The 14,694-nt window shown below is 35.9% G+C and overlaps 1 protein-coding gene across 1 annotated transcript in view; it reads right to left on the bottom strand.

Annotated features, from left to right (window-relative positions):
• The window catches only part of LOC134527943 (dystonin), a 667,118-nt gene extending 653,101 nt beyond the window's left edge, over positions 1-14,017 (bottom strand). Inside the window, exon 1 of the mRNA XM_063360992.1 lies at positions 13,424-14,017. Within this exon, the coding sequence (XP_063217062.1) occupies positions 13,424-13,526 (103 nt within the window). The 5' untranslated portion in view covers positions 13,527-14,017. The remainder of the gene's footprint in view (positions 1-13,423) is intronic.
• Positions 14,018-14,694: the final 677 nt, after the last annotated feature.

The following is a 14,694-nucleotide window of genomic DNA, read 5'->3' on the forward strand; positions in this document are numbered from 1 at the left end:
AATGTATGCGTGCTATAGGTATTCTTTTAGATTCAAAATTTTACTTTCATCACCATGTTGACTATTTAACTGCAAGTACAAACATATCTTAGGGCTTATAAATTATATTTAATTTATTTAGCTACCTCTCCTTATTCTGTGCTTAGTCTTATTTCACTTTAGTAAGATCTAGATTAGAGCATGACTCTGTCATCTGGAACTCGATAACTACAACTTATTCAAATATACTTGAAAATATACAAAAAAATGTTCAAATATATTTTTAACAAATATTTAGTAAACGATAATCCAGAGCAATTGCAGTTCATACATTGCAGTTCATGAGAAAAGTGGCAGATACTGTTTTTGTAATAAATTGATTCACAAGTGTTTATCACATCAGTAGGTACTAAACCAAATTGGGCTTAGAGTTTCTACTTTCCAACATAGAACATCACAATTTTTTCGAACATATCACATAAAAAATAAGTTGTGCAAAAGTTTCACAGATAATAGCAATGGCTGTTTAAAATATTTGGACCCGTTTCTAAAGACAAAAAATCTCAATGAAAAAAAATATTGAGCTCTTAAATTTTATGCAGTTAAGTAACTATTTCATATAAATATTTTATAGCTGTCACTATACCTATAATTAATGTAAAATTGATAATGTTAATTTTAACGTTTTAAATTGTAATGGTTGTTTTAAAAATGTTGAGATATTTATAAAGTAAATTATCGAAATGACAGATATTTGAGCTCCTAATTTTTATGCAGTTAATATAACATTGTTATATAAATATTTTAGTATCGTTATATCATTAGTAATTTAAAATTGATACTGCTAATCTCTCTGTTTTCTTTGTTAGAACATTTTTATCTGTTATTTGATTAGTTAAAATTAATTTAAAATTAATAATGCTAAGTTTTCTGTTTCCTTTGTTTAGGATTTTTTGTCTTTGTCATGTGTTTGTTTTATTATATTTTATGTTTGTGTTTATTTTTATTGTAACTGTCTCTGTGTACTATTGTATAACTTATGTATTATTTTATGTAATATTGGTTAAATGTCTGCCTATTAATATCATGACTGTTGACAGGCAATCAAATAATAAATATATATTATTGTTATTATTGCAATGCCCGATTTCTTACGTTTTTTAAAACTTATAATTACATTTTACTATGACTATTTTAGTTTGTCTAAAATATTCCAGGATAGTTTCACTATCGTGAAATTTCATTTGACACACCAATACGTTGTGTATGTACCCTAATTATTACGAAAGTGTCTATATACGAGTTTGTGTTGCTACACGTTGGTCCGCTATCTTTGGGGGTCGTCCATTAATCACGTGATGTTTTTTTAGCAAATTTTTAACCCCCCCTCCCCCCTAGTGATTTGTGGTGAGGTTTCAGACAAACCCCCCCCCCCCCCCCCCCCAATAAATCACGTGTATTTTTTTGGTACAAAATATTTTTAAAAATTTCAGAATATTATCTTTAAATATAGGTATAATCTAATTTAATTCTGGAAAATTAAGCACAGTGATAAAAATGTCCAGACACACATTAAGGTTGCAGGTTTATTCTCACTGGCATAAAAATAATAAAGGAAAGGCTTATATGTGATATACGCATGTATTCGGCGCCAAAATCAGTCTTACTGGCGACTGGCAAGCCGAGCCGGGTGGTTCATGTTGCGGCGGGCGGCGATATTGTTGCCTGGCTACGGCGAGTCAAGGTCACGTGTCCCTTTTCGGTTTAGTAGAAATCGCGCGAAAAAATAAATACACGTGATATCTCTCTACACCCCCCTCCCCCCTTGTGATATTTCGTGATTTCCCCCCCCCCCCCCTTTTCGGGCCTCACGTGATTAATGGACGATCCCTTGCGTCAAATATCCGTTCATCGAACTCCGATCAATTTTCACGAAATTACCCCAACAACATGCCGTATACCGAAAGCTAAGACGCAGTTCCGACAGTTATACAGGTCTCTCTAGAAGTGGATAATGCGGAAGGGGGAGCTGGGCTATCGGCGAATCAGCTTCATGCAGACTGGTCTAGCGGCATGTGTGCCCCCCCGCCCGGTCTCGTGTAACAGACCGCTGCCTTGTCTCAATTTCGCCGTAAAGAGGAACAGGAGAGGGTTCCCGCAGGAGAGCAGCTATCAGATGTCGACGGACACGAGAGAGGCAACCGCAGTCGGCTCTTGCACTGCCCTCGAGCGCCTGGGAGACGCCGTGCCGGCGAAGGTTCGTGAATGCAGAGGGACTGAGCGTGCGAGGCTGCGCAACAGACATCTACCGTGCCTACAAACATGTGACACGTTCGCGCCACAGCATTAAAACTGCTTTAGAATTCATAAATTGTCATATTTTTTGCATTTCGTCGCCAGAAATATTACATTTAAAAAACACAACATAAAGAAACTTCAAGTCTTATAGAAAATGAGTCAGAATTCAACCGTAAAATTCGGCTACAGGTTCATCACGAAAAATAGGTTAAATCATACATAAGACTTATAGTCTTAAGCACTATCCAATGCTAGTATACGCCTTTGAGGTTGGAGATTATTGTAAATAACAGAAAGTATTTATCAATGGAACACTAAGCTTTTGGATAATGTTTAATACAAGAAATTACTAAAACCGCTACAAAACCTTTCACTGGCCAAAATAATTATTTTTAATTAATTCGGGTAACCACACGTCCAAAAAAGGTATTTAAAATAATGGCGTTAATCCTAATTAATCAAAGAAATCATCTTACGACAGCGACAAGTTCGTAGTGGTGGTAGAAATTTGTTCACTTAAACACTATTCAGACGCGTTATGTTCCATCTTAAATTCTTCCTATAATATTTGCAATAATAAAGTGGTTTGGATTCAACTTCAAAGGCAAATACAGCCTAGGGAAGCACTTTAAACCATAAATCGTACACTTTTTATTTTATTTTTTCGCCCTGAACCTCCAAGCGAAGTTTTTTGGTCGAATTCTGAATCATACATTATCTAAGCTTGGAATTCACCACCACCAGCTTAAGGGAAATCGGTGTTTTACATGCACAACGATGTACTTATATTTCGCCACGGTGGGTATAAGTCCAAACTCACTTTACATACAAATTCTCTGCCCTGAAATAAATTACTGTTTGACTTACCAAACAAAAAGTGCAAACTAAACTGCGACTAGATATTTCAACCGGATATTTTACAACTCTATCCAAAACATGGTGTATAAAAAAAACACGTGAACACTACAGTACATGCAAAAGAGCCAGAAATTTCAATGAACACAGAAGTCCAGAAATGTTTCTGTCAATAGCTATAACAAGTCTGTCTCAACTTAGATTGCAGTACAGAGTAAAAGGTGAACTCTGTTGTCAGATCGATACTACCTGCTTGTTAACATTAAAAATCTTATTTTGTATACCATCGTTAGTTATTGGTTTTGATATTTATTTTTATTTTTACTATTAGTTGATTTTAAGACCATAAAATATGTATACTGATATTATTACAGTTGTAGTCAACCTGACATAAAATAAATTCAGTACTAAACACCAATCAATATTTCACAGGAGAAACTATTTGTAACAGTAAGTCACTATTAACAACAATGCATTCCATTAAACTACGTGAGATGTTATAAACGGCCAAACAATATATAAAAAATCGTTTACAAAAACAGTTGAAACCAAGATGGCGTTTTTACATTAAGTCTCCTTAGAAATTAAAATTGAATATTATAAGATAATGCTCTTGATGAAATACAACAGGAAAATGTATTTCCAAAACTCTCATTCCAAATTTTAGCTTTCAAAACTACACAATTTCACGTGCATTAAAATTTTTTTCTTACTTTACCAAGTTGTGTTGAAAGTTTTGTGCTCTTTTGAACAACAGAGCACACCGAAACAAGGACAGCGCTAATGACAGAAATCGTGCATTAGAAAGAGAGAAAAAATGCCCATTTAAATGTACTCTGTATGTAACCTCAGGATGAGACACGGTATAGTGCCGTTATCGAGTGAAATACAATACTGGATCCCTGTTATGTGGAATGCCATGTTGACTATCGCGTGAGTGTTCATATAATATGTAGCTGACACGCTCTGTAGGAATGTAGGACATATTTCACCATCTCTCAAGGCTTAACCATTGAATATATATAACTTATAGAAGTCGCGAGGGGATAGGATTTATTATTCCAATTTTCGGATCCAAAACTGTGGTAGTTGTTAGCTCCGCCGCTAGACAGCTCTTCTTTCCACAAGAGGGTACTCGTAGTTACCAGCTTCCACGACAGGGCGCTGTAGCGTCGCTTTTTTCAAGGTCGTGCGCGTAATTCTCTGTCTCACTCTATCGAGAGGCGGTGCCTTTTGAGGAAATCCGAGCGCTTAGATACGGGCGGGCGCAACTGAATTGGAGGAGTACGGCCACCGAAAAAAAAAAGTGCGGTTAAAAGATGCCAACATCAAAAATTAAGTTTTAATTATAAGAAAACTACAGAAATTTCTTAAACGTAATAACGTAAAAAAAAATACTGGCATTCGTAGTTCAGAATTTATAAAATGTTGTGTTAACGGAGTGGCGCATTGAGTAAAATGGCAAAACATAATTTGGAATAATTCTTGACAACGTTGAATGATTTTGGTAGCTATGAAACAACTATGGCTGCGATGACTGTTCAAACGCGTGCACGTGTTGTTATTGGTAACTGAAACTAATGGTATGATGTCATACTTTGTGGCTATGCAGTTTATAAATTTTTTAACATAAGATGAAGCATTTTTACATAATGTTTTGGTTGTTTCGTAATTCAAAATAAATAATCCTAAACGTTATATGGTGAATATTCCCAGTAACGAATGACCACCAAAAAAAATCAATTTTGCCAACATAGATCTGAAAAGTTAACGATTTACTATGTTAAGTTGCTTATAAATAACGCACATTTCCCGGATCTCCAAAGAAAATAAGAGTTTGTGTTATAGCATTGAGTTGCCACTCTTTATATTCCTTGCTTTGAGGTTAGATACACAAGTTATGCTCGTAAAAACGATGCGCAAGTATTTTGAATACAAATATATTTTATTTTAATAACCGAAAGGTAAATATTATTTCCATGAAATATAATACAATTCTTTAAACACAGACAACATATAAGAGCTATTTTTTGTTTATTATTTCATCTGGCGTGATAAATATTATATTTTAAAAACAGTTTGTGGATTTTTAATATAAAATAAATATTTATTTATGACATCAATTTAAGTTGTTCAAAAAATTCACTTTAGTATGAATTCAACCAAATTCATGTTATTCAGGGCAGAAAATTAGAAACTACCAAAAAAAGATTATTTACGTTGCTGTTTTGTGTAAATCTGTGCACGGACTTAGTAAGTGATATATTTATAATTCCTAATTTTAGCAACCCATTTTAACACAAGATAAAAAGGATTTTATACTAAAAATTATTATGTTAAACCATTAATTAAAAGGAAACATGTATGAATAATCTATTTAAATTTGCATTTGAACAGTGAATATTATTTTGCAATAATAAATATATTTTATCATCGTATATTACGGATGAAAAGTTTGTATTTCCATCTAATCCGAAGTATTATGACACAGTTAATTAAATTGCTTTACAAGTTTTTATTCACATGAAAATCATTAAAAATTGGTCGGGAAGTTATATAAATATACAAAAACAAATCATTATACATACAATTTTATTATCTTAGTGGATTTAAATTAATGGTGTCCCAGTGACTACTGCGAAAAAAAAAAGTCTTGCGAAAGGTTTCCTCGTAATTGAAATTCGTCAAAAAAAATCTATCTCATTTTTGGTGACATTTCTGACAAGTGGTACGATGAAATTTGAGACTGACAAATGAATGTTGTGAAGCAATAAACAAAATATCACATTCGTGAACTACAAAAGTATAGTTGTTTTTATTTTATAGTAAAAGTGTATCTAATAACCCGTGGCTTTGCTCACGTAATTTCCGGGTATTGCTGATATTCTACCATTTTAAGTAAAGTATGTATTAAATTCCAAAGATTATTGAAGAATTATACACAAAGAACTGTCAAGTAAAGAACATATTTAATAAATAAAAATATTTTTACGACTTATTTTTAATTAGTTTAGCGTAAGCCTATTTTAAATTTTATTTAAAATTAAGAACCTACTTATTTTCTATCTCCCGGTTTAGTGACTTTGAGAATATATTTTTCCTTGATGAAATCTTAACTCTTTTCCATCTGACGAAGAAGCCAATTAAAAAATAAACTAAGACTCGCGCACTTATTGTATGTTAAGACTGCCATCGTTTTAAATTACTGTAATTTTTTTAGTTATAGTCATGCTTTGGATAATAACATAATATGCCTTATTACGCATACATTTCAGTATTCATGAAACCAATGCATTTTTTTTTAAATGTAGAGCAGTTACCAAATTTCTTATCTCGCATACTGATTTTTTTGGTATGGCTAGTATTACTTAACTAAATTTTTGAATTTTCACTGATGTACTTTTTTCCCCTTTCTATGTGATTTAGAAAATATAGCAATATACGTAAACCAATTAAACCAAAATCATCCTGAATTTTTATTACCGAAAAAAGTTAAATACAAAAAATGTTAATATGCGTATTTTAATATTATATATATATATATATATATATATATATATATATATATATAGCCAATACTGATTTAGTGGGTTCCATATTTTTTTATTTTAATAAATAATATCTACCCCTTTTACTACTTAATAGATAACATTGAATAAGAGAAGGTTGTTGATTTTCCTTGCCAATATCTAAAAGTAAAGTTGTACAAACGCGAAATATAGTTTAAATAAGTATTTTACTTTTAAAATAAAACCATATTTTGAACGGAACACTGACTATTGGCCCAATACAAAGTTTTAATAGCTAATTTTCACTTCATTGGGTACAGAATCCCATCATTCAGTGATTTCCGTGGCTAGCTTCTTTTGGGATTTCATCATTCTCAAACGACGGTAAGGGAAGCTCCTCTTCAAGGTCGCCTAACGATGCTGATAAGACCTGCCGGGTAATTTGAATCGTGGGTCTGGGATTTTCGCAGGGGGGGGGGGGGGGTGAAGTATGATGTCACGACTGGGCTGGTTAACCTAGTTCTGCCAAATACCGCCAGGGGCGTGTACGGCCGATACACAGCGATGAAAGCGATCGCAGCGGCGGAGCTTGGAACTACAACAATTCTCCTGAGAAACCGGACAGAAAATTTAACCTGGGCTCGCGACTTCTATACATTATATATATTCAATGGCTTAACTCTGCTTGGTTGACAGTGCAGAATTCCTTCCGTTTTTTTATCTGAAAGGACTTTTGTCTGGCACAAAATAAAATAATTATTTTTTGCAGAGTCGAAGAATTATTTTTGTCTGAGTTTACCTACCCCCGTCTTTCAAGCGAACTATACACGACATAAATGTCTGCAAGTAAAATTTACGTCGGACAAACAAATTGTAATGCCAAAGTGAAAGTGTCTATGGAACTACACACTTTCAAAAGTGATTTATTATTGTTAACTAATGAAGGTAAGGCACGAAACCTGTCACACTGAAGGCCAGGCTTCACAAGCCTAGACAGTATTCTGCAGAACTTACTAATTATTTTGGACTTGACTTGGAATTTTTCCTCGCAATTGGGCTTACATCCGATTGCAAGGAGTCCTCCATTAACTTCACCCTCCCACTCCATTCAGCCTTACCCTTAGGTCCTTTGCATCTCTTGCTTGCAATATTTATTCCTAAAACCCATTCCACTTCCTCCCTGTCCTCACCAGGAATTAGCATCCACTTTACGCCTACACTATTATAAATTCTTTTAGAATTCGATGGTTAAAAGCACACGTGTATGAGAATTCTAACTTACATAATGTAAACATTCCTAAATGTTACGCAAGCTTTCATTCATAAGCTACAAGCGAGAGCACCAAAGAGTTAAACGAGTTTATCTAAAAGAACAAAAACTGCAATGAAAATGTATGCGTCGCCAAGTCAGGCCGCGTAACTCGTTATCGTTCGGAGACTACTTATATCCGAGATGCGAAACGTTTACGTTTCATACCTGACGTCAGTGATCTTGTAAAGATGTCTGTATGATTAAACAGAAGTCAACAACCGACAATTCCCCCCCCCCCCCCCAACCTAGAAACTGCGTGCAGAAAAATAAAAGACCTCAACTTTAATTCGAGCCGCACAGCCTTGGTAGTGACGGCTTTCCTAAAATAGAAAGTTGAACATTTCATTCATAAGTTAGCCAACGCGAGGTGACGTCATCGACCCGTCTAGCCGCGCCGAGGCACGCATCTGCGCAGGCGTGTCCCTCGTGACATTGACTTACAGAGCATTTCTAGGGCGTTGTTTCTTGTTGCGAGACGCGCTATTGATCGCAAGTCTCCAAGGGCGTATCATGTTTACATCTTGGATGTAAAGGTACATTTTCCTCTTTAGTTTTCAGTTTGGGTTATTTATCACAATTGTCGGCTCACCGAGGTAAGGCACACAAGTTTGAAGTTTAGTCTTACATCTCATCATAGTTGGATTTAGTTAAGTTTAGTACTGTCGTAAGATTATGTAACGTGATTTTGTGTAGTTGGCCAAAATGTTAAGTGTAAAAGAGACGGCTCAATGCCTTAACATCGCCATTAAGTCGTTATTAAATAAATATTAAATAAATAATTAGATACTGAAAATTGAATCGGCAATTACCTATAGCAATAAATAATGCTAGGTATCACATTCGGTGGTTTCGGAAAACCATATCTGGACAGGGTTTCGAACCCGAATCCTTCAGCGCGCAGTCCAGTATCTTACGACTGCACTACTTCGGTTATTTCATTATGACTACCAAGGCTGTCTTGCAGCGGTTACAGGTTGGTAGCAATGATGTTTCTACTTTGATTTCTGTAATCGCATGGCAGAAATAATCGATTAAATATGCCAAATGAGAGACCACAACAACTGTAATACAAGTCCACGAAAGTTTACTTCGGGAAACATGCACAGCAACGCCCATTGTTTAATGTAATATAAGATATTCACTGCAAATTTTGGCACAATATTAAAATAAAATTCAGATATAGAGAGGATTACCTACATTGGGTATAGGTAGGGGAGGACGGGGCAAGTTGACGAGCGGGGCAAGATGACGAATGACTTATTTCCACGTCATGGCACTAGATAGCACCACCTAACAGACACTACTAGCGCTCCACACTGGTGGGCACTAAAGAATCGCACAGTGAAGCCGCTGCCACCATTTAGTTGTTTGTTAGATGATGTTCGTACATTTGGTCTGACGTATTGTAATTTTCAAGAACTTCGAAGTAATATCTCATGGACAAACAGGTAAGATATTTGGATATTCAATGCCACACATTATTACCTTAGACTATATACTTTTCTTAACCACTATATATTGTTAACCTTTTATTTTTTTTCCTAGCGAAAAAATCCAATACTAATAACATTGCTGATCGGGGCAAGTTGACTGGGGCAAGATGACGACTCGTCATCTTGCCCCAAGTGCTTTATACGGTTTTTGTGGTATCCACATACAACTCTTTTATAACTTTTGTTTGATTTTCTGAGCTTTATAATCTCATAAGCAAAATGCAAGTGTCATCACAAGCTCACCCATGAAAGCGATTCTGGTTCAGAGGAGAGCTCAGAGGATAGAACAAGAACGTTTGAAGCAACAAAGACAAGAGTCTAGAGAAGCCAAAAAAGGAACTGTTACTAAGAAACTGAAGCTCGATTCTCGAGAAAAATCCAAGAAGCTCCAACTTTCGACAGGCATGACTTCAGCTCAAATATCCGAAGTGCAGTGTCCAGTGTGTGATGAGATTTATGTCAATCCTCCATCAGAAGACTGGATCGAGTGTTGCAAATGCCACACATGGTGGCACGAGGACTGCTCGAACTTTGAAGGAGGAAAATTTGTGTGCGATTATTGTTTATAAAACACCAACTCTGAATTAGTTATGTAAGTTAACTATTAATTGTAATTTTCAACAAACCAAGCCTTTAATAACATGCCTTATATGTAAAAACGCATGTAACAATGTTAAATTAGTTAGTTTACAGTAGTTTGCATTCTAAGAATAAATATGTTTAAACTTGTGTCAAAAATGTCATCTTACCCCGTAGTCAAAGTCATCTTGCCCCGGTAACGGGGCAAGATGGCACATTTGCATTATATTTTTAAAAGGGCAGAATTTTTGAGATAATATAGAAATATAGATTTTTTTCATGTAGTTACACCACGACAAAAGACTATTCTAATAATGTCTGGAAAGAAGGAAATCGTATTTCCAAAATTAAAATTATAAAAAATGGTGAACTCTTAACATCGCCAACTTGCCCCGTCCTCCCCTACATATCAACGCACCCACGCCAGTTTCATCTTAGAAAAAAAACACCGATGCGCCCGTTTTGTTCAGTAGTCAGAGGTTTAAGTATCTAGGGAAATCTGAATCATCAAAATGAGTCCCAAGAAGAACATTTTTCTCGTGCAATTTTAATGGTTTCAAGTCGTAAGGTTGATGACATCTTGCGAAATTCGTATTTTATAAACGACCCTGTTATTCTTCTGCTGTATGTTGCATCCTCATGCTCTTACGATTATAATGTAGATCACAAAACATGTCTTTTGAGTATAAAATGCATGTAATGTGTATGATTACCAACCCGAAGGCTGGTCTGATCCTAACGAGCGCCGGAATCAGTCCGCGCTGATTGAAACCGAAATGACACAGTGACAATACAATGCCACTATACAGTCTAGTCACACTGGGAACCGACACAGCACTGAGAAGGCATATGTACTAAGACAAGAATTGGATGGGGTAGTGTAACCAGTTCCTTTCCCCCGCCATAATGCAGCAGTAGCGAGGAGTCAAAACTAACAAGGAGGTAGGGGACCGTTAAGAAGTATAGGCCTACCGTACAGGAGTGTTGCGACAAGAACAGGTGACAAACAGGAAGTGGTGGTAGAGAGGAAGGAAAGGGTCGATCTTACTCGAGAGCAGCGAACACTTATGTGAGGTTGGCTACATTAAGGATAAGGAGAAAACGATACCTTTATTAGAGTTTTGTCTTATCAACAACGACGTCATTATAAATGGACAAACCCTTTAAAAAAAAGCTGATAATTGTGAAATCGGCCACGTCATATAGAGATGACCAGCATAAATAGAGATAACTAACGCAGAATTTGCCCGGCCTGTTCTCGGGAAACTATGGTAATTCGACATCAGGATCGGCAGAGCTAAATTTGAAAACTAGGGCCTCTGAGTACAATCTCTCGGGCTTTTCGAAAAGAACGGTAAGGATTGTAGAGGGACTAAATTACGAAATGACGGCGCGTCGGTCGAAACTGAAGAGCTGGTGGCAGTTAGGCTTTGCTCAGCTCTCATACCACTACCGAGAATGTTCCCTTGCCAACCAGGTAAAGAGTATTACAGCTATTTTAACATTTGTAATCGACTTCCGACTGTAATTTCTGTAGAGCGCTGCATAAAATTCAACATACTGGCTCGTCTCACACCTCATCCATCCAAAATTAAAATATGACATGTGGCATCACCTATTAACACCTCGACTGAAATGAAACTAGTGAGAACTCAAATTCTTTTTCAGACTGGCTATGGCTTTTGGATTCAGACTGGCTTATAGATTCACGTATGGATCAAATACCCTTCACTCTCTCATTCATTTTAGCTTCCTCCGTAGGTCCCTCGCATCCCTCTCTTCCAATAACTTCCCCTTAAGACCATTCTACTACCGCCCTGTCCACACCAGAAATTAGTGATTCCATCATTATGTTCGCCTTCACTCCCCCTGTCTTCCACTCACGGTCTCTCCTCCCTCTGTACGACCTATCTTTCAGCTTCCCCCCCCCCCCTTCAATAAAGCGTATAGGACCTACAATAATATAAAGGGCTTTAAATCACTTGGGTCACCTACTTAATCCTAATGGATTTTAATCATGCCGGTAGATTGAGATTTAACTTGCGGCCCTCATAAAAGAACGTTGGCAAATGAAACTTAATTTCATTACCAACACCCTTTTTTATATTATGTAAACCAAATTATAATCTCTCGTACTGCAACATCAATTCTACGCGGGCATTAAACAAATATGCCAGAAACGCGTTCAAGTCATTATTAAAAAAAAAGTTTAAATTTTCTATGGTGACCACAGGACAAAAAACGATTCACATTAACAGCACTACCTGTATCTTAATTATTGGTACCTACGTCTGTGACACACAGACAACTGACATATTGCACAGTTTTTAAAATACAACATTATAACATTATTTTATATTAAAATTGAAGTTAGGCTGGTTCGTCATTTAAGATATTTGAACTCAGGACCTATATTGTACAACTCACTGGAGAATTTTAAGGAGTTTTAAAATTCATAGCTAAACAGTAAGCCAGTTCAAAACGTGAATTATTTAGGGTAATTAAAACTTGATCTAATGGTAACAATGAATTTATGGTAGGTGTATATCAGTACTTTTATCAGCTAAGATTATCCGACAAGTAGGTACGCCCACCTAAAGATAATGTACACCTAAAAATATTAAGTATGTTAATGTTGTTACAGTCCTGGTAAGCCAGAGAGCAAATTTTTCGACATTCTAAACATTTTGGTAGGTTAAGTTGAATATATTTCATAACTTCATTATTGTTGACAGTCCGATATATAGTTAAGCTTGTTCTATTATACAATTGTAAACTTGACGTCAAATACGTGTAAAGTGTAAAAAGAACAGCTAAATATGATAATCATCATATCAGTCATCAAACATGTCATACGTTTTCGGTTGGTAAATTGCACAGCTAATTGTTAATTTCAAAATGCAAAATAATTCTAAAAATTGTATATATTATTATTATATAAAGGTAAACTCGCTAAGATAAAACATCACAATACTTAATGACTCGTAAAAATTGAATATAATTGCATTCAGAGCTTTCACAATGCAGCCGGCTGCTATGCTGCTCATTAAAACGATGGTAGTTACAACTATTCCAACAATGAAGCCCCCATGTTACGTTATCAATCTCAAAAACGTACTAAATAAAACATACAACTTTAACTAAATAGACTGAAAGAACTTTTTATTTAAAATATATGCGTTAAAGTTTAACGTTTAACAATACAATACAGCTCTAACATCTGAAATAATTTATTGACAATATAACCAGCAAACTACATTTTAATCACAAGAGCGTTTTGGTACTGTATAATGTTTTCAAACAAATTAAAACAGAACTAGAATAAATAACCGCGAGGTTTCCTGAAATAAAAACCCTGACACTTCCACAACCACGTGCATTAAGATAGGTTTATTTACCTGCTATTCGTAAAACAGCTCTGTCTGCGGGATCCAGCTGCAAAATGCTGAGGGGCTGATCTTTTGCCCATTCCTTGAGGCTCTCATCTTGATCGAATTCCATCGCTGCATTGCCCGGTTCACGCACAAATCATTCGCATCACGGCCATAACTGAAATGTTGATGTGTATGTATTTTAATATGTATTTTTTATCTCCTAACACCAGCGCACACTTCCACGTTCACTTATTTAGCACTTTGCTTGAACCGTATGAGTTCGCTCCTTACCCGCCACCAAAAATAGAAATAAAGCAAAGTGCATCACGTGAGCTTTAATTTTGTCAGAATTTCGAGTGTCGCTAAGATATTAACATTTCAAAATGAGTGCGGATAACATGCATCCTAGACTCTATCAAGTCCTCGCTCTTCTAATTCACGCTTATATAATCTATTCGGCGAAGTAACTCCTGGAACCGCCGATTTCGTTACGAGGCCACGATATTCTTAGCCCTTAAAATCACCTTAAACGCAGACGATTTGACGAACTGAATCCCGCTTCGTACTAACCTCATGTGGATGATGACGCTTTGCCTAGCAGACGGCACACGAACGCAGTAGACAGCTGAAAGCGGATCTGACGCAAAGAAAAAACAAGTCGTTCCATTGGTGGATCGATGGCGCAGTGTAGCCAACATCGCGTAAAAGTAACTAGACGTCCTCACTGCGCCACCGGCATCTCGAGCGTACGCGTGAACAGTTGAGAATTAGATTTTTTTTTTCTGTTTAACGCTTAACCAAACATGATACAAAAATATTGTGTACAATTTTAGCACACTATTTTCACATTATGCAGCTTACCTGAAAATCTATCTCGAATTTTTAAAACTCAAACCAAAAGCATCCTCATGTATTTCAAGGTCTTACTAGGTGGCAGCTGCTATCCACCGGAAGGTAAACAACCGGTTGGCTAACAAAGTACAGTCAAGCAAAGATATACCTTTTCAAACGAGTTCTATCAGACGGTTATTTCTTTACAGTTCGGTGTTGCAGCTCACATTAGCTGATCTAAAATATACAATGCAATGTCGCGAAGGCGTAACGAGACTAAAAAAAAGAAGAGAGAGGTCAATGCACTGTGGACTAGGAAACACTTTTTTGAAAGGTGCATAACAGTTCTGTAGCTGGTTCAAACGTAAAGAATAAAAATTTAAAGTTATTTTATGTGTTGTCTTACTAAACGAAAGGAAAAAAAGAAAACAAGGGTATTAAAGATATAATTTAACCTGAAATTG

This window comes from Bacillus rossius, chromosome 1 (genome assembly GCF_032445375.1).
Source record: "Bacillus rossius redtenbacheri isolate Brsri chromosome 1, Brsri_v3, whole genome shotgun sequence".
In the NCBI taxonomy this organism is placed as follows: Eukaryota; Metazoa; Arthropoda; class Insecta; order Phasmatodea; family Bacillidae; genus Bacillus; species Bacillus rossius.